Source organism: Ambystoma mexicanum, chromosome 10 (assembly GCF_040938575.1).
Source record: "Ambystoma mexicanum isolate Mex_15411 chromosome 10, UKY_AmexF1_1, whole genome shotgun sequence".
Taxonomy (NCBI): Eukaryota; Metazoa; Chordata; class Amphibia; order Caudata; family Ambystomatidae; genus Ambystoma; species Ambystoma mexicanum.
In genome coordinates this window covers 1,408,104,820-1,408,130,738 of record NC_090932.1, presented here as the reverse complement: position 1 = coordinate 1,408,130,738, position 25,919 = coordinate 1,408,104,820, and the positions used below count along the sequence as shown (strand labels likewise).

At 45.3% G+C, this 25,919-nt stretch overlaps 1 protein-coding gene across 4 annotated transcripts in view; it reads left to right on the top strand.

Moving 5' to 3' along the window:
* USP30 (ubiquitin specific peptidase 30) overlaps window positions 1-25,919 on the top strand; it is a 1,160,327-nt gene that overhangs the window by 612,226 nt on the left and 522,182 nt on the right. For all 4 annotated transcript variants that reach the window (XM_069619452.1, XM_069619450.1, XM_069619451.1 and 1 more), the window contains 2 exons: window positions 12,000-12,094; window positions 16,695-16,754. In XM_069619452.1, coding sequence (XP_069475553.1) covers window positions 12,000-12,094; window positions 16,695-16,754 — 155 coding nt within the window. The remainder of the gene's footprint in view (window positions 1-11,999; window positions 12,095-16,694; window positions 16,755-25,919) is intronic.

Genomic DNA, 25,919 nt, shown 5'->3' with positions numbered 1-25,919 from the left:
AATCGGCAAGGTCGTGGAGAGATCTCCGCAAAGCTAATGCAGCCCTGGAGATGCACCTGTTGGATCGAACGGCTCGACCCTTGGCACACACAGCAGTATTATTACCTTTTAATTGCAACAAAGCCAATTGTCTGCTGCTGCACAAACTCAAGAAAGTACACCAGCGGAACAATATCTTAGTCCTACAGGACTGACAAGGGGAGCCCTGCTGCACAGACACAGACAAGCTAGCCATCATGACTGAACACCACAGGAGTGTGATGTCGGGGAATCCCACGAAGGAGGAGTCATATACCCGCTACCTGCAGACAACCCCAGTGCAGCCTCGACACCCACAACTCGACTCCCTGGAACTTCCCATCTCCACAGAGGAGGTAACTGAAGTAATTCGCTCAATGAAGAATACAGCCCCAGGCCCGGACGGCCTGCCTGCCCACTTTTATAAGAAGTACGCACACATCCTGGCCCCCCAGATGGCCTCCCTCTTTAACACCTTCTTAGAAACGGGCCGTGTCACCCCCTCCATGGAGGACTCAGTCACGATCCTGATACCGAAGCCTGGGGGGAAACCGGAACTCTGCACATTGTATCACCCCATAGCACTGATGACCGTGGACTCCAAAATCTTCTCGAAGCTCCTGGCGCGCAGACTGGCTGGAATCCTCCCGGATCTCATCCACCTGGACCAAACGGGATTCAGCCCAGGCCGCAACACCCTCGACAACACCAGACGCACTCTAAATATCATAGAATCTGATAACAGATCTGGAGAGGAGCTGGCAATACTATAACTAGACGTGCATAAGGCCTTCGATATGCTCGATCGGGGTTACATGGGCAGGACACTGCAGCACCACGGCGTCAGCACTAGATTCCTAAAAAGGACGATGGCAAACTACCAGCACCCCACCACGTCACTCTGAGTAAACAGTATCAAATCCCCGAAAATCACGATCACCAGGGGTGCCCGCCAAGGTTGCCCCCTGGCCCCCTTGTCTTTGCGCTGTCCATGGTACCCTTCTCCACCAGAATTCGCCAGAACCCGCTGATCAGGGCTTCAAGCTCAAAAACGAAACCTACAAGGTGGCCCTATATGCGGACTATGTGCTGCTAACAGTATCCCACCTGAACACATATCTCACAGCCCTATAGGAGGAGTTGAACAGCTTCAAATCAGCCTCTGGGTTTTCGATCAACCTCACAAAATCCACAGCAATGGGCATCAATATCCCCAGAGCAGCGATGGACAGCTTGGCGGAAAGTCTCCCTATCCCATGGGCCAGATCTCACCTCAGCTACCTGGGCATCCACCTCCCTAAGCTCGCAGAGTGCACTTATAAGCTAAACTTACCACCCCTGCTCAGAGACCTGTTATCGGAAATGTTCCGCTGGCAAAGCCAGGAAATATCATGGTTGGGGAGAATCGCAGCACTAAAAATTAACTTGGTCCCCAGACTGCTTTTCTACTGTGCGGCCCTCCCGGTCACGATCCCCAAGAAAGACTGCCAGAAACTACAGGCAAGCATCTGGAAATTCATATGGGGGAGGGGGGTAAGAAACCATGCATTACCAGAAGGGTCCTGCTGAGAAGCCCTGGATACGGCGGCTTGGGTGTCCCCGAAATTGAGAGGTACTGCCTAGCAACCCAACTCTCTGCGGCATTCACGTGGCAACCTGGCACCAACAAACCCCACTGGTTGAAGCTGGAGGAGGACTGGAGTCGGTACCCTCTGGAAATCTCTCCCACACATCTCCTGGCCCAGGAACCCCACAAACGCAGGCCCTCTCATGACAACCAGGAACACGGTAGATAGCTGGAAACGTGCGGCCAGGAAATGGAACTGCAGGAGAACAGTGGGTCGCCTCACCTCGATCTGGGAGAACCCTGACTTTACCCCAGGCTTGGGACAGCATGCTTTCTCTAAATGGAAGGCAGGTGGACTGAAGTGTATAGCAGACTTCTATGCAGCGGGCTGCCTGCTCACCTTTGAAGACTGCAAAGAGAAATTTCGGATTCCGGAAAGCGAGAGGTTCCACTACGCCCAGCTCTGACATTGGCTGTCACATGATTCAACAGGATGCACGGGAACAGGGAGCTTACGGCACTAGAAGGCACCCTAACGGCGACCGTGCCTAAGGGGAAAATTTCAACCCTATACAAGCTGTTGGACAGAGCACCCCCTAACTCCAAGGAACCGTACATGGAACCATGGGAGTGAGATATAGGCAGAGAACTGGACGAGGCAAGCTAGAACCACATCTGGACGAGAACCCACAGAGCCTCCAAATGCGTCACGAACAAAGAGGGGGCAATAAAGGTTGGTTACAGTTTGTACCTGACACCAGAGACTCTGCACAAAAGCAACCCCTCTATACCATCAGGTTGCTGGAGAGGCTGTGCGGACACTGGAATGCTATTCCACCTCCTGTGAACTTGCCCGGAGTCGGTCAGATTCTGGAAGGAAGTCTTGGAGCGATCAGACTCATCACCGGACTAACGATCCCGTGGGACCCGGGCATTGTCTTGCTGGGCGACACGGGCGAGGGACAATTTCCGATGACACGGAGGCTGGCGGACCTCTGCACGTACCTACTTACAGCAGCCGAGATTTCAATTGCTAGGCTGTGGAAACTCCCCGAAGGCCCAGCGATCCCAATGTGGTGGGAAAAGTGCTGGGACATTGCCGCAGCTGAGAAGATCACTGCCCTTCGTTTTGGCAACAGGAGCAAGTACTACAGCATGTGTTCCCCCTTCCTAGACTACGTGCAAAAATTCCCCGGGATAGCCAGACAACCAACATTCCTCCGTTGGCTGGAAAAATTTGACTAGACCCCGCAGACCGGGGCGGCAGCAGCCCGACCCACCGCCATCCCTAGAGCCTGTTCCCCGAAACATCATTTCAAGTCTGCAGCAGAGTTGATAAATGTATCTGGCATATCAATAAAAATGCAATTAGTTTGACAAAAAACAACTAGTTATTTGGGATTTTGCTTAACGGCACAGCCCAATATTACCTATCATATAAAGTTTTTAGAAAATAAGGTTGATCAATTAACATATCAAATGAAGAAGATTCTATCAAAGCCTTGCAAATTTAGTATAGTCCCTTTAATAAAATGTTATATTGGGAAAGCAGTACCGAAGGTCCTATATGGTGCTGAAGTAGATCCTTCCTCCTACATGAAGCCTTGGGAAAGGATCGAGGGCAGACTCTGGAAAAAGGTGCTCAACCTGCCGACTTCAGTTACCATGGCATTGCTGCGCTTCGAACTTGCTTTATATTCCTTGCGCTCTTGGTTTAATGGACGCCTTCTCAGAATACAGAAAAACTATGCCGCCAATTAAAGAATCTCTCTGTGAAAACTTGTTAACTGCACTAATCATGAAAAATCATGAAAAAGTGTGATTTTTTTTTTTGTTTTTTTTTGTTTTTTTTTTTAATTGTGTTTAATCGCATTTGCATTTTTACAAGAACGATGCTGGATATGCTAGAAGAAAGAAGAAGAAAAGATGAAGAAAAAAGGGAGAAGACAAGAAGAAGAAAGAAACCCTCACTTGAGGCTCATTACAGTCCAGAATAGTCATTCAGCCGGAACTCCTACTTGTCCACAGGTCACTTTGTGCGTTGATCTTCTGAAAAGCACTTTCTATCATTTTTACCGTAGCTATTGTCCATTTTGTTTTTTCCTCTTACATCAGCCTATTCCACCATTCGGTTTCTTCTTCTTCTTCTCCCTTCCCCACAGTCTGTGCACAGGCTGTTCAGGTAAGTAGCTCTTACATCCCTTAGCTCCGAGCATTGTAGCAGGAGATGCTTTAGGGTTTCTGGTTGATTTATCTGACCACATAATCTACATTCCTTGCTGTTTGTTTGTAGCCTGATACCCTGGATTTCACGGGTTGAAGTAGATTTAGGCGTGCTCTCACGTAGATTTTCCTGAGCTGTTTGTTCGGAAATTTGATGCCGTAGGCCAGTGGCACTTTCAGTCTATGGAAGTTAGGAGGGAGGTGCTTTGTAAGTTTGTTCGCCTGTGCTTTATCAAGGGTGTCAATCCAATCTTGGGCTTCCATTTTAGATTTTACTCTTACAGGGTTTGTTTTCAGGTCCTCTTCTGTACACACGATCGCCAACAGCTTATGCTTTAGTTTGTCTACCCAGGCGTTTAAGATGGTTAAGTTGCGGTTTGCTATTTCTCTCGCAATGATCTTATAGATCGGAGGAGTATCAGATAGTAAAGTGTTCCTGAACAGTTGCATAGCACTTTGCAGCATTGTTGCTTCCAGGGATAGCAGACCTATATCTCGCCTGATGATCTCCATCGAAACAGAGTTTGGCAGACCAGTACAGATTTCCATAGGTATCGTACTAGTTTCCACCAGATTGTGGTCGGCATGTTCAGAGTTGCACCCATTCTGTATGTGAGGGTTGGGGCTACTTTTCCTTTGAAAACTTTATCACTGGCACCACTGAAAATTTACTGTAATTTCTGTCGATTGTCTTCATCTGGGCCGACAGATTTTTAGCTTTTTCCCACAGTGCTAATTTCATTTTTGATTCCTTCGCAGAGTGGTCCCAGATATTTGAAATTCGGTACCACTTCGATGTTCACTTTGTCTAAAGACCATTTGTGATTTAACTTATTTGTTGATGGTCGCTTTCCGAGGATCATTATCTTTGTTTTGATTTTGTTTATTTTTAGATTGTTTAGTTCCATGTATACAGCCAAGCTGGTGAGTTGGCGCTGCAGGCAAATTTGGGTCTGATCCAGCAGAATCAGATCATCTGTGTATCATATACGTGATAGAAAGACGTTACCCAACTTGGGCGGGAAGGATCTGATAGATAATTCTGCTTCTTTAAAGTCCCCCAAAAAGGCAATAAACAGCACTGGGGCTAAGGGACAGCCCTGCTTCACTCCGTGTTCTGAGGCTATTTCTCTAGATAGCCGGCCTTGATTGTTTAGACAAACTCTTAACTTTGTATTCGTGTGAAGGGCCATCACTGGGTAGAGCACTTCCCTCGGGCACTTCCCTTTTTCCAATTTAGCCCACAGTATTTGCCTGTCCACTCTGTCAAAAGCCTGTGACAGGTCTACGATTGCCAAAAAGACTGTTGGGGAACCTTGCTTGACCTTATATTTTATGAGGTTTAGCATTAGGATGTTAACTGTGGTACTTCAATTTTTTAGGAATCCCATCTGAAATGGATCATTGACTGGTGACATTCTGGCCCAGGTACGAAATGGCCTAGAATGAGGGTTGCAAAGATTTTTCCTATTATGTCAAGAAGTGCGATGGGACGGTAGTTGTCCAGATCTTCCCTGTTTCCTCTTTTAAATATCGGTACCACCACTGCTTTGGTCCATGACGCTGGAATGGCTCTTGTTTGTCTGCAGTGATCAAAGAATATACTAATGAAGTTTGTCCATTCCTCAACGTTCTGCTTCAGATCGATGTTACATAGGCCATCCGGGACCGGAGCTCTTGAAATTTTGAGTGTTTTGATGGCGATCTTTGTCATCCTATGAGGATAGGTTGATCCATGGGGTTCCTGAATCAGTTTGGGGTGGAGGTTTGTGGTCCGGCGGGGCCATAAAAAGATTTTCAAAAGATTTGACACGTGCTTCTTTTTACTGAGTTGGCGGTACGATTTTCCACTGCCTTTTCTGGTCTTTTAATGAGGGCCCAGAAGTCACTAGTTTTTTTGTGCTCAGAGTCCGGAGCTTTTCATCTGCATCCTTTTGATACATTGTGTGTCTACATTGGTTTCCAGTCGCCATGTACTCCAAACCATAGAAGTATTGATAATTGTTGCTTGTTTTTTCAGTTTTCTCAGTGCTCTTCTTTTTTCCACCACAGCTCTGTCGTACACATGGCCCTTTTAAATTACGGCTGATTTTGGTCCCTTTGTGCTCACCCTATACTACAGTAGAAAAGGTAAGTAGTCTGGGCATTCCGTCTTTTTTTATTTTGCCGTGTTCCCCTTTTATAGTTCTGTTATACTTTCAATGTTAGAGGCTGTTAAGCGTAAACGGGTTTGTTGGTTATTCACCTCTATCAAGTGATTATATCTTTTGGCAGCTGGGCATGTCGATGTGTTATTGCCAGAAGATTGTGATCACTCTCTATGGTTTTGGAGACTGAATAGTGTGGTAATAAACTGTGGGAAATGAAGAAGTAGTCGAGAGTTGCACTGGAGTCGCCTCTCTCCCATGTGGGTGTCGTTTCCTCCCGTGATTTCACCGATGCAGCATTGTGTAGGTTTCTGGATTTCATTAGAGCCATCCAGGCTGCTCCTCTTCTGCTGAGCTTTGTGCCGTTCTCGCCGTCGTGTTGTCGGTAGTACTGTTGCAATTTGCATTTAGATCTCCACATATAATTATATGTGTCATAGGATCTTCCACGGAGATATCGTCGATCACCTTTGCTAGTTGTTTGCAGAAGTGTACTGTAGAGGTTTTCTGGGGGTTCCAGTAGATGGTTATGATAGCTATCTGTGATGTTCTACTCCCTGTATGGCCGCTATCTTGTTGACTCCATGATGTTAGAACTGCGAGGATACCATAAGCCTCAGTTATTTTTTATGATCTAAATCCCTGTACTCAGCCGTATTGCTATTAGAAGACCTGATGACGGACGGCCAAACAAGCCTTTTGTTGCCAGTGAAAATTCAATCTCAAAACCATCTAAGGATGGTTTTTCCATTAACCAGGTTTCCTGGAGGCATATGTCAAATGCCCTGAGATCCTGGTTATCTGGGTTGGTTAGATGGCGATGGCCTCTCGTGTTCCACGAGGCCATTGACATTTTTGCAGAGGCGTTTCTTATAGACAAGTCGGAGGAGATTGTTTTCTGGTCGCTCTCCTGGTAATTGCTATTTGTCGTGGTTTGGGTTTAAGGCCGCTTTTAGCCATTTCCATGGGCCATTTAGTGTCTTTTTTTCACCGCTCTCTAAAGGATTAGCTCCCCTTACCCAATCTTGCTTGCATTCTTTCTCTGCTCTTTTTCCTTTCCTGTGTGTGGTCTGCGACTGAGTACGTTCTTGGGCTCTTGAGCGCTCTCTTCGGTCGTGGGTTTGATCAATGTTCCAAGCTGTTGAGTCCTTTTTTTCTTCTGTGGTGTGGTTCTCTCTTCTTCTTTTGGTCTCCCTTCTTGGCTCTCATTGATCACGCGCACCTTGACAGTAGTTATCCTCTTCATAATGGTATCTTGTGCCTTGTCTTTTCCAATTGTACTGGACTTGTGTTTTTTTATATATAGTGGCATTTTTGATGCCACTATCCTTCTTTGTCTTGGTTCTGTTTTTGATGTTTGCAGTTCCGTCAGAATAAAGCCTGCTTGTTTTAGGTCTTTATATGCCTCATCTGAGACTCCTTTGAGCGCCTTGCCTTTAACGTGGAGGTAGGTTTTTGCCTTTTGGTCTCGGTGGTAAGGTTCAATTAGAGTAAAGTCATCTGTTCTCAGATTTTGTAGACCGTCTATTTTGCTTAGAATTCTTAGGACCATTTTCCTATTTAGAATCATATAGTTAATTCTGCACGATATTTGCTCTAATTTGAACACTCTGATTTCTTGTACTGACTTGTCTAATTTCGCGGGTGTCTCCCGTCCATATGTCTTTCTTGTTCTTTCCTCAGAATATTGCCGAGTTCTTGTTTTTTTATTTGGAGTCGACCCATATCTGGGTTCCATCATTGACTGTGTCACATCTTCATCTTGCATCCTGCCCTTTTTTGCGTGTTCTTGTTGGTTTCCTGTTAGTTTAATTAGCGATGTTTTGTCCACGGGGATCTTTCCCTTTGCATCACTAATGAGTGCTGGGTCCTTCTGAGGCCCTTCAGTGGTTCCTTCTGAAGCCATAGTCTGGCTACATTGAGTTCGTTCTTTATCTGACCGTGTTTTTGGTTCAAGGTGCTCCGACAGATCCATTAGTGCGCTTGCTATAAGGAATTCTTACGCCGTTCTCTGTGATTTCACCACAGGCTGAGGCCCTTTTTGAATTCCTGAAGGTTTCAATTTGGGCGTTTTAGGGCTTGGTATCAGTTTGTTTCTGTCTTCCCCCCTGTTGAGCTCTAAGGGCACCTTTTTTCTGTGGACTGCACTGACATCTCCTGCCAACCGTAGGCCTACACTCTGCTTTTTATTGGAGTGGTGCCGATGGTTTCATCTGGGGGCTGTGGGACTGAGTTTTCGCTGGCTCTGCTTCACGGCTTTCTGTCACCTTAAGTTTGTTGAAGATAGGCTCAATTCCTCCTTTCCACTTGTCCATGCTTGTCTGAGTGGCTTTTTCCATACCCCTTTTTTGGGTCTTATTTTTGTAGTTGGAGTCCTTAAGTTCTGTCTCCATGCGGGTCCATTTAGCCTCCCATGTCGCTACATGCTCAGCGTTTTTTGCCTCTACAGCTGTTATATATCCTTCAATAAAATCGAGTTTTGATTGGATCTTACACAGGATCGTCGGATTATCTTTTGTAGATTCATTTATTGTTTCATAGAGTTTCCCAAAGGGGGCAAGCGCAATCGTGATTCCCGACATGATTGTTGTCATGTCTGTTTTTTTTGTTGGGAGACGCTCTTTGCGTTTCAATCACGATATAGCAGTGTTTTCTGTGCTTCACCGGCGTTTTCTGTGAGAGAGGGATGATGAGGGATTAGGGATTGAGAGGGATAGAAGTGTTGCGCTGAGATTTCAGGTGTCATACTTCCCAACAGCGGCATTGGTGATATTGGGCATTCCAGATACGTTCTGGTGCCACTTATGTTTAGAGCTATCCCGTCTGTGTATGGCTTTGTTGGCTTTGCACCCCTTTCTAGATGTTGGAGGAGGATTTTTCGCCCATGGTTGCGCGCTCATTTGTGCCCTTCCACCGAGTGCATGGTTGCGCTGCCTCTCCAGTTCCTCATTTGGGGAGCTGCCACAATGGTCGTCGGGCACTAGATTAGGCTCTGTGCTTTTTTGTCTTCCATATTGTTCAGGTTGTTGATAATTTGAAGCCTTAGGATCACTAATGTCTTGTTTCTCATAACCTTTAGTGGGCTCCAATTGTGCTGGAGCCACCACTTGTTCCAGCATCTGTGGATGCCGGATTTCACTTGCTTTTGTTTTCGTGGATGTTGAGACGCCGTTTTCGCCTGGTTTCATCGGGGTGGATTCAGTTTCCAGTGGGCCATCGATGGACTTTTTTGCCACCCGCGGCCCACTATCAGCACGTTCATGGGCTTGGGTTTTTGCTGGTTCGGTTTTCCTGGCTTTGTCAGGTAGAATCCCATCTACCACTTCCATGATTTCTGCATCCGAAAGTTCTGCGTCTGAGTTTAATTTTCGCTTTCACTGTTGCTTCTTAAAGAAGTTGAGGAGAGCATTCGAGATCAGAGGGTTTGGCAAGGTGTGTGACCCGACATCCCCCTTCTTGCTTGGTGGAGCTTTAGGTTTCTTCGTATCTTTGGAGCCCAGATTTTTTTCTTGATGTCTGCCCATATCTGGTTCTTTGAGTATTGGTCTTTCTGTCCCTTTTAATCCTGGGTTCCATCCATTTTGTTTTTTGTTATATATTCTTTTTTCTCCTTTGACGGGGCCGCCTTTTTTGTATTTGTCATTTTTTTCCCCAATGGATCCTGATGTATCCCACTGGTCAGGGTCAGGGTCGCTACTTGGGTTTTTTCCATTTTTTGCAGAAACTGATTCGTCCTCCATATTGGGAGATTCATGTCTTAATGGGCTAGCCCCTGCTGTGGCTCAACCGTCTGTTAGTTGGCTTAAGTCAATTAAATCCATTTGTGCATGTATTTGTGCCGTTGCTAAAATCACTGCCCTCCCCGCCTGTCCTGGTCTGGACTCCAGGCACGTGTGGTGTATAGAGTCTTTTGAATTTTCCTTTACCGTGGACACTTTGTGTGTCCCAGATGCCGGATGGAGCTCCTGCGGTTTTCTGCTCAACCCGCATTCAGGATTGGGAGACTGGGGCTCTGTAGACACAATGCCGTTCTCCAGATTTCCAGTATCACTTCCTTTTTGCATGGTCGTGCCTGGGGTATGTAGGCCGCCTGTGTTTGCGAACGGGACTGGAGAAAGGGCCAGCCCAGTCCACCCTACGGCCGGCTCGGCTAGCAGACCTTTCGCCGAAGCGGGACTCCGGTCCATATCACAAGCAAACACATCGGGCATTGCATGCGCTGACGGCAGTGGCAGGGATGAGGCCGTCCCAGTTGAGGCAAGCAGAGATTCCCCGTCGGCTTCATCGTACAGTTTATCCACTTTACTATGGCGTTTGTCACATTGGGCATCGATGTCGGGGGAGCCGCTGCATTCTTACCTCTCTTAGGTGGCGGCAGCAATCTTCTTTCCCATTGAGGGGGTAGCTTTGAATTACTCCGGAGACATCGGGCTGGTTCAGACGTTTCCAACGGCTCAGCCTCTCTCCTTTCAGGTGAACAGACGGAGACAGCCCACTGCATTGTCCTGCTAGTCCTGCGGGACTGCAAGACTGCTCAACTCTGCGGAACTCTGTGGAAACAGCTGGGTTTAGTGGGCTCCCACAATCGAACAAACTGGAAAGCAGACTCAAGGTAGCCGGTGCTGCAGGACTGCTCAACTCTGGCATGCCACTGTTAAACCAGTAGTGTGAATTTTTATCGACAATGGAAGCATGAGCACAGCACAGTCACTCCTTTTTGCATGTGGCCAAACTGTTGAAGATCTAAAAACCAGCCTCTGTACAAAAGACTGGATAGACACGATTGACAGGACTAGGAACTATAATATGCACGCCACTTTTTCCCTTATAGATAAACCTTTGGGAATGTTGCCAAAAGACCTTAGGCAGTTCCCTTCTCCTTTTCATCGAGAGCAGTTTTTAAAGGTTTCATTAAAATCTTCTGCCTACTGGGGAAGTTTGATCTGTCAGATCTATAATTGATATTTTAGCGGAGGAGAAATGTGGTTTCTGCCAAGATGCGGGGGCTCAGACCCTGAAAAATATAATGGTAAATATAATGGTAAATTGCACAAGCCTGGTTGATATTAGGACTAAATATTTGGGGCGGTTTTTATGAAGTGTATTTTTATGGATCAATATGATGTGTGCGAAAATAGTAATGCTGGTAATTAAATATTTTTAGATCGTCAGGATGCTGCTAGATATTGGAATTACAGGGAAAGATAAGGTAGATTATTGTAGTGGTGCTGCACGGGTTTTAGAGACAATGTATTGTGATGTTTTTATATACTGATTGATTCAATGTTTTTTTTCTCTTTTTAATCTCTTAGCTTTTTACGATGCTGTATCATCATTTAATATGTAGATTCGATGATATGTAATTTTGTGAAAGGTCAATTATTTTTAATCATAACACAAATGCAATTGTTTTTTTTATAAACAATGATTTTCTATGCAGAGACTGTAGAACGATGGTAACCCAAGATCTAACCTACCATCTTCAGGAGATACCAACACAGATGCCTATTCATAATACAATCTGCATTCCTACTCAGTTTCTTATTCTTCAAAGCTGCTTTGGTTTATAATACATGAATATACATTTGCCAATGAATAAACGAGCTAAGGCACCAGAAAGCTAGCATGCATTTAAATACCACTTTGGTGTGCCAAATTACTCTTAGCCATTCTGACTGCAAGCATGTAATTAAAAATGGAGTTTCAATAAACTATACTAGGCATGGGTGCTGAATAGAAAGTTCTAGTTTTCTCAAATATGTATACTCTCATTCTTTTCGCAATGATTGACATATATCAGTATTTTTCATTTACAGTACATTAACAGTAAATTCCAAATATGTAACACTGTGAAATGCTGTCCTCCAGCTAATGACATGTGAAATCCCTCTTGCCATGTGCTATGGAGAGTTGTCATCATGTTTTATTTGAATTTGGCTGTCCGTTGATATAAAATTGTTACCCAAATCTGATAGTCGTAGTGCACTGAACAAAACACTTAAGAAATGCGGTTGTGTGTGACGTTTCAAGAGTCTCTTTTCTAGGGCTGCTGCATCCGATGCCAAGTCACTGGAAGTTCCAGCACCCTTTTCATGGAAGGCTTACTAATAATATGCTCTGTAAGCGCTGTGAGCAGCAGGTAAGTGCTGTATTCCAATAATTGCAATTGAATAAGTCTTTCGCTCTCTATTTAATATTTGACATAAACTGTCTTGTATTGTTCTTGGATGGTAGTGTAGTTGTCCATGGTCATCACCCTGCTAGTCAATCATAGGTTACTGTAAATTTAATATCACACATACCCACACCCAATACTCCTTGTTCTGTGAACTTTAACCAGTTATTAATATTATATTTTCTTTTAGCATAATGCATATTATTCTTTTTGTTTCTCATAAGAGGTATCTTATTTAATTTTCTTCTTGCAAGTCTATCAGTTGTAATATTGCACTTCCACAATGTATTAATCTTGTAATTCTATCGTGCAATCTCATAGCCCTGCAGCTATAGGTCTTTCATTATACATGTGTACATCTCATTAAATCCATAAAGCTAAAAATCCACTTTATTGGCCGCACACTTCTTTATGGTGACACACTTTAACTAGTACAGTCCTTCTTAATCTATCAAAAAGGAAAATATACACTCAATGATGGGTCACGTGTTTGTTGATGGCTAAATGAAATTCCTCAGGATGGATTTTGTTTTGCTTAATTGTTCTTTTCAAATAGTTTAGGCAGCAGATTGTGCTGGGTATTGTCTTTACACAATGGTTCTGCAATACAAAAATTAATATTCCGAAGTAGTGCATGTCTTTTTGATCTCCTGGAGAGCCTTTTCTTTGTAGCGTAACATGAAAGGGGGGTCTGCATTATTTCACAATGAAGGGGAGATTCATATATAAGTTATATCTGCTTCCATTAATATTCTGTTTGTTTTCTGTGGTCTGTTTGATTTCTTTTAAAGTCCTTTTTCATTCTTTCCCTGCAAATTTTACAACTACCATATATATTGTGTATGTCTCTCAGATGTGAAAGCATCGACTTTCTTTACCCATTTAATACATTACTCAGTTTGTGGGGCCCAAGCTATAAATCTATTCAGAGGGAGCTAGGGCAGCATTATTTATTCTTATCGCAAAAATCTCCTCTATGCAGGTCATAGTAAAAGGCTATTACTGTAATATATTTGGAAACCCTTCTAATACCACATTTAAATTAATGGATTTCACTTTTTTTGATGTCTCATGACTTTCACGTGTGGGCACATTGTTTGGTTATTGACTTTGGAAGGCGAAATCTAGATTTGTGCTGTCTATGTGGTTGAAAGACTGCCCACAGTTGAAAAATATAGAAGTGAGCTAACTGCTCACCTGTTTCTTTACTAAAGCACGCATTTTCTTGGCATCGAGAGTCCTCTATCCAAATACATGGCTTGACACTAATCAATTGTGCAGTTAGGCCGATCGACATTCTATTTTCAGGAAACCACATCACTTTTATTTGCCTCAATTCATTCTCGTCACTCTCTACTGCAATTTGTACCTCCCTTTTCTGCCTACAATTCCTCTGTGGCTTCCCAGCCGGATTGTGTTCTGGCCCATACCATATATTCCATGCTTTTCACACAATGGCTTCAACTCCATCTTTTTTTTCTGACCTGGCTCAGCCAACCACCTTATTAGCTTTTGCATGTAATATAGTTCCACCACCTTTCGTAGTAATTCCTGTTGGAGGGGTGCTCCTCTTCAAACCTGGATTCAACATGTTCTGGCAGCTAGCAACCAGTTGTGAATGGTATATGGTAGGAGTCTATTCTCGTTTTCTCCTTCTTGGGTCCCAAATAAGACTAATAGCTGGAGTCATAGCCTTTGTCCCATCCACTTATTTAATCCACAATTGGATCTCCGTCCAGTATCTTAGGATCACTTTCCATTTCCACCATACATGAAAATACATTAGCATATTCCCACACCCTCTCCAATAGATATCTACAACTCCTTGAGACTTGATCTGCGGAGAAGTTTAATATCATGCAATCTGACTTGATTAGATATGGAGGTTTTTCTGCAAACCTGAGCCCACATGTCATCAGATATATCAAATCCTGTATCTACTTGCCATTGGGACCAAGTGCTTGATCTAGTGTTAACTGTGACCTCTAGAATCAACTTCTAGATCAACCCACTATTCTTTGAGAACCTTTCTAGGATATATACAAATGGGGTTAAGGTTTCAATTTTTCTTGTCAGAGTACTCCTTTCAATTCAAAACTATAAAAGACCGACAGCTGTCCAATCCCCAAGGTTTGCCTCTAACTCAGTAATTTGAATAAAACACTCCTTTTTCCAAACTTGCCCCACTTTGTCTAAGCCTGTTTCAAACCATTTTTTTGAACCACGATGCCTCTGGAATATCACTCAGAACCAGAGAGGACCATATGGAGCTGAGCGTTGATGACCACAAGGTCTTGTTGTTCCATAACTAGTAGAAAGGCCGCAGGTTAGGGTGGTTGCTAATTCTCCTCAGGACTGAAGTTCATGGAATACATAACCATTCTGCTTCTGTTACTGGATGCTGCATTGTATTTTCTAATTCCACCCATTGCTTTTTTTCTTTGGGTTTTAAGAAATCCTTAACTACCCATGATTGGGATACTAAATAATATTGCTCTTTATAAAGGTAACCCAGTCCCCTTTGCTCTTGGGGCATCCTCAACTGGTCAAACAGGATTGTAGCCTTTTTATCCTCCCATAGGAATCTTATGAAGGCTCTTGCTCACCTTCCTTTCCCATCTCCAGTTAGAGTAGGGCATTGTTTCACAAGTCTTTCCTACATGAGTAACCAGTGAGGAGAAATGTATCCATTAGAAGAAAACGTTGCTTAACTTCAGTAATGTTCTTTCTGTTTGATGCAATTAAACCCACAGGTTCCTCATTGCGCCTTCTGACTAAATTAAGTGCTTGCAAGACAGTTGACGTTTATGTACTTTTTTTTGTGGACAGTTCTGCTGTTCGTTTGCTTTTGTCTGAGAGGAAAAAGGTAAACTGAGGAAAATGGCACAGGGGGCTCAGAGTAGACGTACCATTGACCAGTTGGTTGCCAAGAAAGTATGTTCGAACCTGGTGCTGGGCTGCATGACGCATCCTGGTGGCTGCTTGAAAATGTATGGCCCAGACTTCACCTGAGGTAGATTTCATAGATGAGGATTCTGTAGGAGGAATCCTTGCATCCACCCGAGAGATCATAACCAAAGTTAATGAACTAGTTCTACTCTCCACAAAGTGCATCGGGTCTCCTCTCAGACTGCATTGCTTGCGTCTTATGTACAATTTCCTTTGTATTCATTGAATCCTTTGGGACTTTGTCTTGAACTCCTAGAAGGCAGTGCTCTTTGTGATTATTGTCAGTTGCTTTCCCATGCAAAACACTGTAACGCACTCTCGGAATCCCAATATTTATTCACAAAACACCTGTGGGACAACCTCTCAATTCCCATAAATTCCCAGCATTAAGACAATTAATCTGTTTGTTTACTGGTCCCCCATTCTCTATCTGTGGCTCCCGGGGTCTTGGTATTGATTGGATCAGTATGACTGGTTTGCAGACTCCCGCTCACTTTTCTATTGAGGTGTTTGGCAAATTAACCTCACCGTTTCTCGCTGATCTCCACCAAACCCTATGATCTCCCCCATTGCGATTTCGCTCACAGGTTAACAGCTGGGCTGCATACAGGAGTTTATTGTCTCTCAAATGGATCTTTGGTAGCGTTTCAGGGTATTCTGCTTCAACTTGCTCTGGCACTTGCACTCCTCCTCTTCTCTCTTGTCAGAGACTTCACTGCTTCAACTCCACAACATCTCACTCTCACAAGCTACACAATGCAATCTGCTTCTGGTGCCTGTGCATCTCCAAGCTGTACCTTTCTGGTCTTCCCTTTGATTCTCTCTTTAACGGGGGAAATCCCTTTCTTATGTGGCCTCCCCTCTAGTGGTGGCATGAGGACCCAAGGACAAAAGGCAGATTTGGATATTTGATTATTGTTTTAATGCACAACTTCTATGATGGTGTGTCATAGGAAAGTGACTCGTCACAGGTTATTTATCCTTTTCAAACGAGGGAGCCATGGTCCTGGGATGATGCAGTTCCTCTGCCTGGATTGCTATGGCCTTTAGGGCATACCCCTGTACACACCCACACTACCGTGATCAAAAGGCCTGACCTCAAGCTCCATATTGTAATTTATCTACAAGGAACCAAAGCTGGAAAATCTTAAATATGCCATGGAAACCAGTTGTGCGTGTCCCACATAATACAGCCACCGGTCAGTGCTAAAATGCTGTGCATACCACACATAATCCATGCACCCATCATTGCCAAGATGCCATGCACATGGTGGATGTTGTACTTTACAAATACCCCAGAACATACAATTGTGATGTGTACTGTAGTAGGTAATCCTGTGTGAAAGGACAGAGTAGTGGGACCACTGCTTGGCTTGGTCACAGTGTTCTTCACGTATTCCAATCTTTTTGTGATGGGCTAGAACTTAAGCCGACTTTTTGCTGCTTCCCTCAAAGGATAGTTTTGTAATTTGTGGGGGTTAATCTGTTTCTGCATGTTTTGGGGGACGTTTATGAAGTGCTTAGTCTATGTACTTCCCAGAAACAATCACTCTTCCTGTCTGAAATTCATAGGCAGCATTGCATTATTATTGACTAGGTCATGTTTTTCTTCCAGAGCCCTGTCCGGTACGATACATTTGACAGCCTATCCTTAAGTATTCCTGCAGCCACATGGGTAAGAACAAACTCATTAGGAATTGACCTTTGTCTATCAGTGACTGCCTAATAGTTGACAAATTCCAGTAATGATGATGAAGTGATGGAATTGCAAAGTATGGACACCTGCTTCATAGAAGTATTTTTGATAACTGTGATCCAAGGTTACAACTGTTATTGAATCTTTATTCAAATTATAGGCCTTTTGAAGAGTCACACCATGTATCCCTTCAGTGTTGTAGCAATAATATGGTAGAGCAAGGCATTTTACTTTTGCAGCATAAATGGGGTGCAGGGGAACTTATCTGTGACTGTATTTGGACGTTTACAGTAATTTGTTTTACTGTGCTTCGAATAGATTGTGTCCTCCAACGTATTCCACATTTTTGTCATGTAATGTCCACAGCTGTGCAACTTTGGAAACTTTTTCAGCAGAGAGCGTCTGCGTCGAGGACGTTGGGTCGATGTCTCTCGAACGCCTCCGTCGATGGCGACGTCACCGGATGTTATAAATAGGACCCACAGCGCCTTTAGCCTCAGTTCAGTTTTTTCATTCGAACGTGTTAACTCCGTGAGACTCGGCGCACCTCGTGTGTTCATCGTTACAATGTCTTTCTCTTCGCCCCCTCCGACTCCGCGGTCTGGCTTCAAGACCTGCCGGGACTGCAAGTCGAAAACAATTTCACTCACCGACCCACACCGCACCGCATTTGTTTGTGGTGCCTGGGTGAGTCGCACGACACCGACGACTGCTCGAAATGCCAGTCACTGACTGCCAAGGCCTTGCGGAAGGGGAAGCTCCAGGTAAGTAGGGGCTCTAAGCCTGTTAAGTCCCGGACTTCCAAGTCCAAGGGGGTTTCCACTGACGACTCGAGGGGCGACTCTCCGCGTCAGAAGTAGTCCTGGGGATCTCAGTCCTGGAGTGGTTCCCGCCACTCATCTTCCTCGTCCCGGCACTCTAGGAAGCACCGTCACCGGTCCCCTCCCTTTCCTCCTCAGAGGAGGGTGCCTTGAGGAAGGTTACGCGCCCAGCAAAGTCCTCGACTCCGGAGGAATGGGCGGTGTTAAAGAATCTATGTTGGCGATTTTTCAATCGCAGGGCACAGGTCCGGTCACGCCTTCTGTCGAAGCCGGCCAGGATTGGTCTTGTACGTGGCTTGCACGCCTTCTGGCTCAGGTCCACGTCGCGACTCACATCAGGAGCCTTCGAGGTCCTGTACGGACAAGGATTCCAAAAGTCGCAAGAGACGTGTCTCCAGGTCTCGGTCCTCGTCCCCAGCGAGACCGCAGCTACCTACTGAGGTGCTGGTGTCGACTCATTCGGCGATGTGTCCGTCCGACTTGGATGTCGACGCTTTACCCTCGTACCAGCCCACAGCGCCATCAGCACCTGTGTCGACACCGAAGCCTTCGGTGCTCACGATGTCGAGGTTGTCGATGCTTTCGATGTCGAAGCCTTCGGCGCTATCAGTGCCTTTGAGGATTTTTTCTCAAAATTTGCCTTTGGAGTACCCAGAACTTGTGGATCCTCCAAGGAAGGCTACTGGGAAGTCTGTGCGGCCAGTTTTGGCCTCCAGGCAACTCCCTCTGGATGACATTTATTAAGAGGAATAAAAGATCTGAGGTTGAGGACCCTGGTGACCTTGATGAGGCTCAACTTTTTTCTGGAGACAGTCAGTTGGAGGAGTTGCGGCAGACCCTCTATGATGCCAGTGGGTTGGACACTTCTGCGGAAGTGGAATTCGGTAGGCCTGAGCCTGGGGCTCATGCAGAGTCGTCGTACAGGAGACTCATGGCGAGGGTCTCTGAGTATCTGCGCTGGTCCATTCCTCCTGAAGACTTTGTGCAGGAGGATCTGACGGACATTTTAGATCAAGGTCTGTCCTCTGACCCTGTTTTGCCATTTCACCTTACCTTGCAGAAAAGGGTGGTAGCTGCTTGGCAGTCCCCGGAATCTCTTCCGGCTGTTAATAAGTCTTTGACCAAGAAATACCGCCCTTCCGTTAGCGATCCCAGCTATTTATTTATCTACTCACCCCACTCCCGAGAATTTGGTGGTTCAGGCGGCTACGGCCACCTCGAGGCAGGCGGCGTACCCTACCATCCCTGCGTATAAGGACGATAATCGCTTTGACGGTTGGGCCCGGAAGGTATTTTCTGCTGGGGGCATGGCCCTGAAATCGGCCAACTCCACGTGTGCCTTGGCAAGGTTTTCACACACACTGTGGAATTGTGTTTCTTTGGTGGCTGAGCATATTCCCGAGGGGGCCATGTGCAAATCCCTTCAGTGGAGTTTGGATACGGCCGACCGTGTTAGCCGATCCATGGCTGCGAGCACCGTTATACACAGATTTGTGTGGTTTCGGAAGTTGGGGTTTGGGCCGGATGCGCAGGCCTGTCTTCTGAACATGCCCTTTGATAGCGCACATTTGCTTGGCAGAAAGGCTGACGAGAGCCTTGAGATGTTACAGACCTCAAAAGCTGCTGAAAAATCTTTAAGCGCCAACCTCTGCCTTTTCGTCCTGTGGGACAGCAGTGGAGGGGAGATTCTTTTTGTTACTACTCCTCCTTTGGTAGAACGAGAGGGGCCGCCAGTCAAAGGGGCCCGCAAAAAAGTACCAGTGGTGGTCGGGGAAATCGTGGTGCCAAAGCCGCTCAGGCAACTGCCTCTTTGCCTTCAGGCACTGCCGCAGCCACTTCCAAACAGTCATGAGGCCATGTCCCATGGTTCGCCGGTTGGGGGCAGACTGTGTCAGCATCTCGAAGAATGGCGGGCCATTACTTCAGATGCGTGGGTTCTGGATACCATAGTCCACAGCTACTGCCTTCCCTTCCTTCAACAGCCTCACGACAATCCCGAGGCCTAGTCTACATCCTTCTGCTACCTCGACAAGTCTCGAGTCGGGTACTTCGGCGTCGAGATCTTTATTCAAGCTGTCGACGTCATCGGCAGAACCCTTGAAGGTTTGCAAATCGCAGCCAAGAATTCACATATGGCCCCCTGCTTTCACTCACACAGCTCCAGGGATATGTGTGTCCATGAAGTTCATGTAATACCACAGGAAGAACCTGCTATTGTTACTGCCTGATCCAAAGAGGTAAACATGTAACTTTTAAATGTGCACAAATTGCTCAGTGCAAAGAAATAATGTTTTCCAGTTAAAACACCTTTTTACACTACTTCCATTGGGAACGGGACTTACTTTTGTACTCCCATAAAAATTATTTTACTCCCAACTTTAAAATATAGGGAGTCAAATGCGCCCACTTCAAAATCGTATCTGGCGCACTGGGTGGGATACACATCTACCCCTATCTGGACAATTGGTTCATCATAGCTCATTCTACTGATCAGGTCCTGGAACATCTCAGCATCACCTGCTGCCCTCTCTACAAATTGGGCTTTTCCCTCAATTTTAAGAAGTCCCACATGATACCTTCTCAGAAGCTTCATTTCATTGGAGCTGTCTTGGATGCTTCCTCAGGGAAGCCTCGCTGCCCGAGGTGAGGGCTTAACACATTTGACAGATGGTCATCAAGTTTCAAGATGCACAAAGTCTACTGGCTTTCAACTTTCTATGGTTGCTCGGTCTTGTGGCATCCTGCATTGTTTTGGTGCCAGAGGCCCATCTGAGAAGGTGGTCTCTTCAATGGGCCCTCCAATCCCAGTGGTCACAATTCTCCAACAGAATGACGTATCTACTTCAGGTCTTGAGCAAGGTTTCGTAGGATCTCCTGTGGTTGGCCTGCGAGGAGAATGTGTTGAAGGGGGAACCCTTTTGGCAACCATGGCCGGATATTACAGTAGTTACAGATGCCTCCCTACAAGGATTGGTGAGCCCTCATCAGCGATCTGACAATCAGCAGGCGTTGGTATGCATCAGTCCAAACTACACATCAACCTATTAGAGCGGAGGGCAAACTGACGAGCGCCGGTGGCCTTTCTGCCCTCTGTACGGGGAAAGAATGTCCTGTTTCTGATTAACAACACAATGGCTATGCATTACCTCAACACAAGAGGTGTTGTAGGATCACTACCACTGTGCAGAGAGGCAATGCAAGAAGGAATCTTGTGGCCATTCACCTGGCCGGAGAGGAGAACACGACGGTGAGTGCTCTGAGCAGGCAGAGCACAGTCTCTCATGAGTGGGAGCTAGCTCAGGAAGTCCTTCAAGAGATCTTCGCTCTTTGGGGAACCCCTCAAGTGGATCTGTTTGTGTCCAATGTCAACAGGAAGTGCAACCTTTTCTGTTCCAGGGAATTTCTTCTGGACATGTTCATCTCCTCCCCCCATCCCATTTCGTCTTCCCCAAAGACAGGATCTGCTCTCACAAGAGGGAGGTCGCATTCTTTAGCCAGATATCAGGACTCTGAATCTCCACGCTTGGTTTCTGAGAGGTTGTGGTACAAAGATTGGAAACTAACAGAAGATGTAATGGAGGTGTTGCTTTCAGGCAGAAGACCAGCAACAAAGTCTCTGGACCGCTGCCATTGGATCTCTGGCGTGTCCTTACGGGTTAAGCAAAGATTTGGACGAATCCGGCCTCTCCACCACGCACTCGAAATGGGCAGCAGTTCTACTGGTATTGGGGTTTCACAGCTCTGGCAACTCCTAGGACCCCGGGAGCTATTGATCTAGTGAAGGAAGAAATTGAAGCAAGTAATCACCCAGCCAGCTCAAAAGAGAAGAACTACAGAACAATGTATGAGATACTAAAAATACATCAGGACGAGGTCAAAATACGTAAGAGTCGCAAATTTGTAAGAGATGACGGGACTATCGTGATGATAGTTATTACTTTCCAACCGAAGTACGATGATCATTACAGAACATCTTCTAAAGAAAGTACCCCAAGCAGTTCTCAGAGCTCTAATGTGGACAGTGAACCAGAGAATATCAATGTGAACCAGCCCAATGAAGGCAGAGACACCGATGTCTGAAGAATCTTCGACAATGTCAGCCAGCAAACAAAGAGGATACGGTTTTTTAGACCAAATCATAAAACACAAGAAAGGAAACGAACCCATGAATACCAAGCGTGTAGGGCTTCAGGACTCTGTAGAAGTAAATACGACAATAGTAAGACCAAGCATAGAGGCAGGAGAGGCGGAATCAAGAAGCCTCGTAGCAGAAAACAAAGGTATACTGAGACTCGCAAAATCAAGGACACAACAACAACAAAGGGAACAGAGACGATGAACTTGGTGATGAACTTATCCCTCCATATACTCACGAACTCCGAGATTACCATGCTTAACAAAGGTTTGTCCTTTGTACCGACTAACACATTCAACTATACCAACGCACACATTCACCTCTTCAAATTCACTAGAAAACTTAAACTAAAGAAATTCTTCTCCAAAAAAGTAGAATGGAAGCCAAAACAGAGTACTAAACCAACAATCGGTGGCTTTACAATGGATAACCTGGAGCACAATTCCTGGTGAATGTACCATGCATGATGACAGAGGAGGAACTAACTAAAACAACACTGATGCAAAATCTTGACATTGAAGAATGCTCCCTCAAGATGAAAGAACTCAAGAAGAAGGCACTCTTGGTGATTAACATTAAAAAATAAAAAATAAACATGATATCACAACTAAACGCGTGCACTATACCTATCATAACTTATAGTGAACATAGCAATCGTTGATAAGGATCCGTACTGGCGCCATCCATGTAGGAACCCAACACAAACCTACCAATCCTATTCAGGCACTCTGGCAGACAAAGGAGAGAGGGGTGGAAAACTCCTCCCCCACGTAATGCTTGCCCAGACACTCTGGAGCCTAGGGAGGGACAACCAAAGGTTTCTGTCAAAGGCGAAACATAAACACAGGCCTCCCCTCCCAGAATGGTAGAAGAAGGGCTGACAAAGAACAACCACACTAACAATGGCAAAAAAAGAGGGCCCCCAAGTTGGTACTTGGTTGCCCCTATTGTGCACTACCGTGGCTATGGACATAGCCTGCGGTACAAAAATTACACAATCTGTGGTAGAACATGTCCACTGCCACTAGCCATAACCAGCTGATTGTCTATGTGACTAAAAAGTCACAGGAGCAGAGAGAAGGGGATACTAGGTATCCCTTTGGCACTCCAGTGAAGGTGGTGTGTGTTAGTATCTCTCCCAAAACTTGATAGTCTGAGAGATTAAGTATTTCTCTATTCTCAAGAACTGTAGTTACTTGGGAATATAGTAAAAGAATCTCAAAGGAAGACCCTAGGGTTCCTCCGCAACACTGCTCATAAGGAGCAGTGTGCTGCAGTAGTAAAACACAGATGCCTTTAAGAGCTATGGAACAGACAGACTCCATAGTATAGGTAGAATATAAAGATAGAGTGCCGAAAGACAGAGCCCATAAGAATGAATGAGTGGAAAAAGGCTCCACTCATTCAGGATTTAAAGAAAACGGTCCAGAAGTCCAGCAATAAGTGCTGGGGGTCTCACTAGGAGAGGGGATGAAGCATAAACATAAATCTCCCGAACAGTGAGGACGTCGAGGGGCACGAGTCGACGACACACAGCACTCTCTGCTGAGATGAAAGTTCCTGAAGCAATTGACGATGGATGGAAGATATCAAAGATGAGGAATACGTGGGAGGAACATCCAGTCGAAAGAACATTACAAGGAGTAAGTAATTTGTTCTCCTCTTTCAAGCCCTTTCTTTCTTGTGGAGAGTTCAGAATACACAACACAGAATTTAAAGGGTTCAGTATGGATGGTATTTGGTAGGGCTGAGTGGCTTAAGACGCATTAGCATTAGATGTTTAACCATCTAATTGCAATCCAGTTCTTTGTGGCCTTAAAGCATGCGTTGAAATCCTTGAAGGAGGCAGATTCTTGGTGCATATATAAGCAAATCTAAAGCGCAGCTATTTAATCCTCATGACCTTAGGCGAAGAGGTTTGTTTTCACACAGTGCCTTCCAGTGAACTCTGATTCATGTGTAATATGACCAGAGACTATTGAGACTGGTGGGCCACACCGTTTTCACACATTTATCATTTTGTAAAAGGCAGGCTCATCCTTTACAAAAGCAGACCATCTAAAACCTCAACACTCTTCAGTATCAACTGAGACAGTCTGCCCCATGTACATTTCTGAAACAAGATTGCGTTGTGGAGACAAATGTGCTGATCTTTATGACGCTTGAGTAGGGCTGCCACCATCTTCTCTGTTGGCCACACGTCCTAACAAGATAAATTGTTAGTAGGGGTTTTAGGATGACTGTTTTCATAATGGGCACATCATTGCCTTCCCTTTGGGGATATGCCAAAGTAGGTAGAAAATGAGTATGCAAATACATGGGCACTGACCTAATGAGGAAAATAACTATAGCACTGTATCCGTAGTCTACTTCGTCAGAAAATGTAGTATTTTTTTAATTTCCGTTTAATAATTATTGTCATGAATTCCTGGATTCGCCCCTTTTGGACTGCTTGGAAACGTAGAAATCGTCTTGCGGCATCCATGTTCGGGAATTTGCGAGGATCCCTAACTCCTCAAGAAAGAACACGCCGAATAGACAGCTGTTTATGCATGTACTGCGCTTCAGATAAACATCTAGTCCGGAACTGTCCCATTGCTCCGCCACAGCGTACAGGAAACGCCAGCTCCCGATCCTGAATGGAGCCCAGTTTCGGGAGAGCGATACACACTCCACCTTTTCGGCCTCATTGGAACTTGCTCAAAGGTCGTCTTTGGTTATTCTCCAGGTCACCTTATCCGCCCAAACTGGTGAGTGCTATCCCGTCCTGGCTCTAGTGGATTGTGGTGCTATGGGCATTTTTCTTGATGACGACTGGGCCCAGCAACATCCAATGAGGCCGACAAAGAGCTGATTCAAGCAGTCGAAGGCATTGATGGACGACCACTGTCATCCGGACCCATCACCCAACAAATGATGCACGTCATGTTGACAATATACAATCATCAGGAACAACTTCAATTTGACATAATAAAGACGGACCACTAGCCAGTGGTGTTGGGTATGCCCTGGCTATGACGGCACAATCCTTACATTAACTGGGCAGCTGGATGTTTGTTCTTAGGCTCAGAATTTTGTCTGTCACAATGCCTCTCCAGGAACCCTCCATTTGTAAAATCCACCAATACCATACTCGAGAACTCCAACCAAGTGACTATTGCAAATATTCACCAGATACCTGAACAGTACAACTAGTTCTCTGACGTATTCTCCTCGGATATAGTCCAATCCTTGCCTCCACATAGGCCTGAGGATTGTGCCATTGACACGGATAAAGATGTAATCATACCCTTTGGCCGGATGTTTATCCTGTCGGAACCAGAAAAGAAGGCCCTCCGTGAATACCTGGATACTAATCTAGCCAATGGAACCATTCGACCTTCCAAATTTTCGGCCGGGGCTTCCTTGTTTTTTGTACTAAAAAAAGATAGCCAAGAACTTCGCCCATGTTTGGACTACAGAGGTCTCAATCAGTGCACCTTGAAGGATCGTTATCCCTTCCCTCTTATTCCTGACATTCTTGAAGCATTGAGGGGAGCAGTGCTTTTTTCACCAAACTTGACTTGAGAGGAGCATACCACTTAATTCGCATAAGGAAGGGTGACGAGTGGAAAACCGCATTCCGGACGCCCTTTGGTCATTTCGAATACTTGTTTATGCCATTTGGGCTGTCAAATGCACCTGCTGTTTTTCAACTTTTTGTGGACATAGTATTCTCAGACATGCTTTCCTTATTTGTGATCGTCTATTTGGATGATATTCTGATCTTTTCAAAAGACTTAGCCTCACATAAGGTGCATGTATCACCGGTCTTAAACCGCGTACAGGAACACCATCTGTTTGCCAAGCCAGAGAAATGCATCTTCCATGCTTCGTCAGTACGCTATCTGGGTTTCATTATAAGCCATCATGGCATTTCTATGGATCCATCGACGATCAAGGCCATTACGTCCTGGCTCACACCCACAAATGTTAAACAGGTACAATCCTTCCTGGGACTGGCACATTTTTATCGCAAATTCATATCTGCATTCTCTTCAGTGGTGCGACCCATTATCTCTCTCCTAAAGAAGGACACTGCCTTCAAATGGGAAGAAGCTCAAGAAGTCGCCTTTCAGACAATTCACACAAGAACCCATCCTGTGCCAACCTGTTGTAACTAAACCCTTCCTGCTAGAAACAGATGCA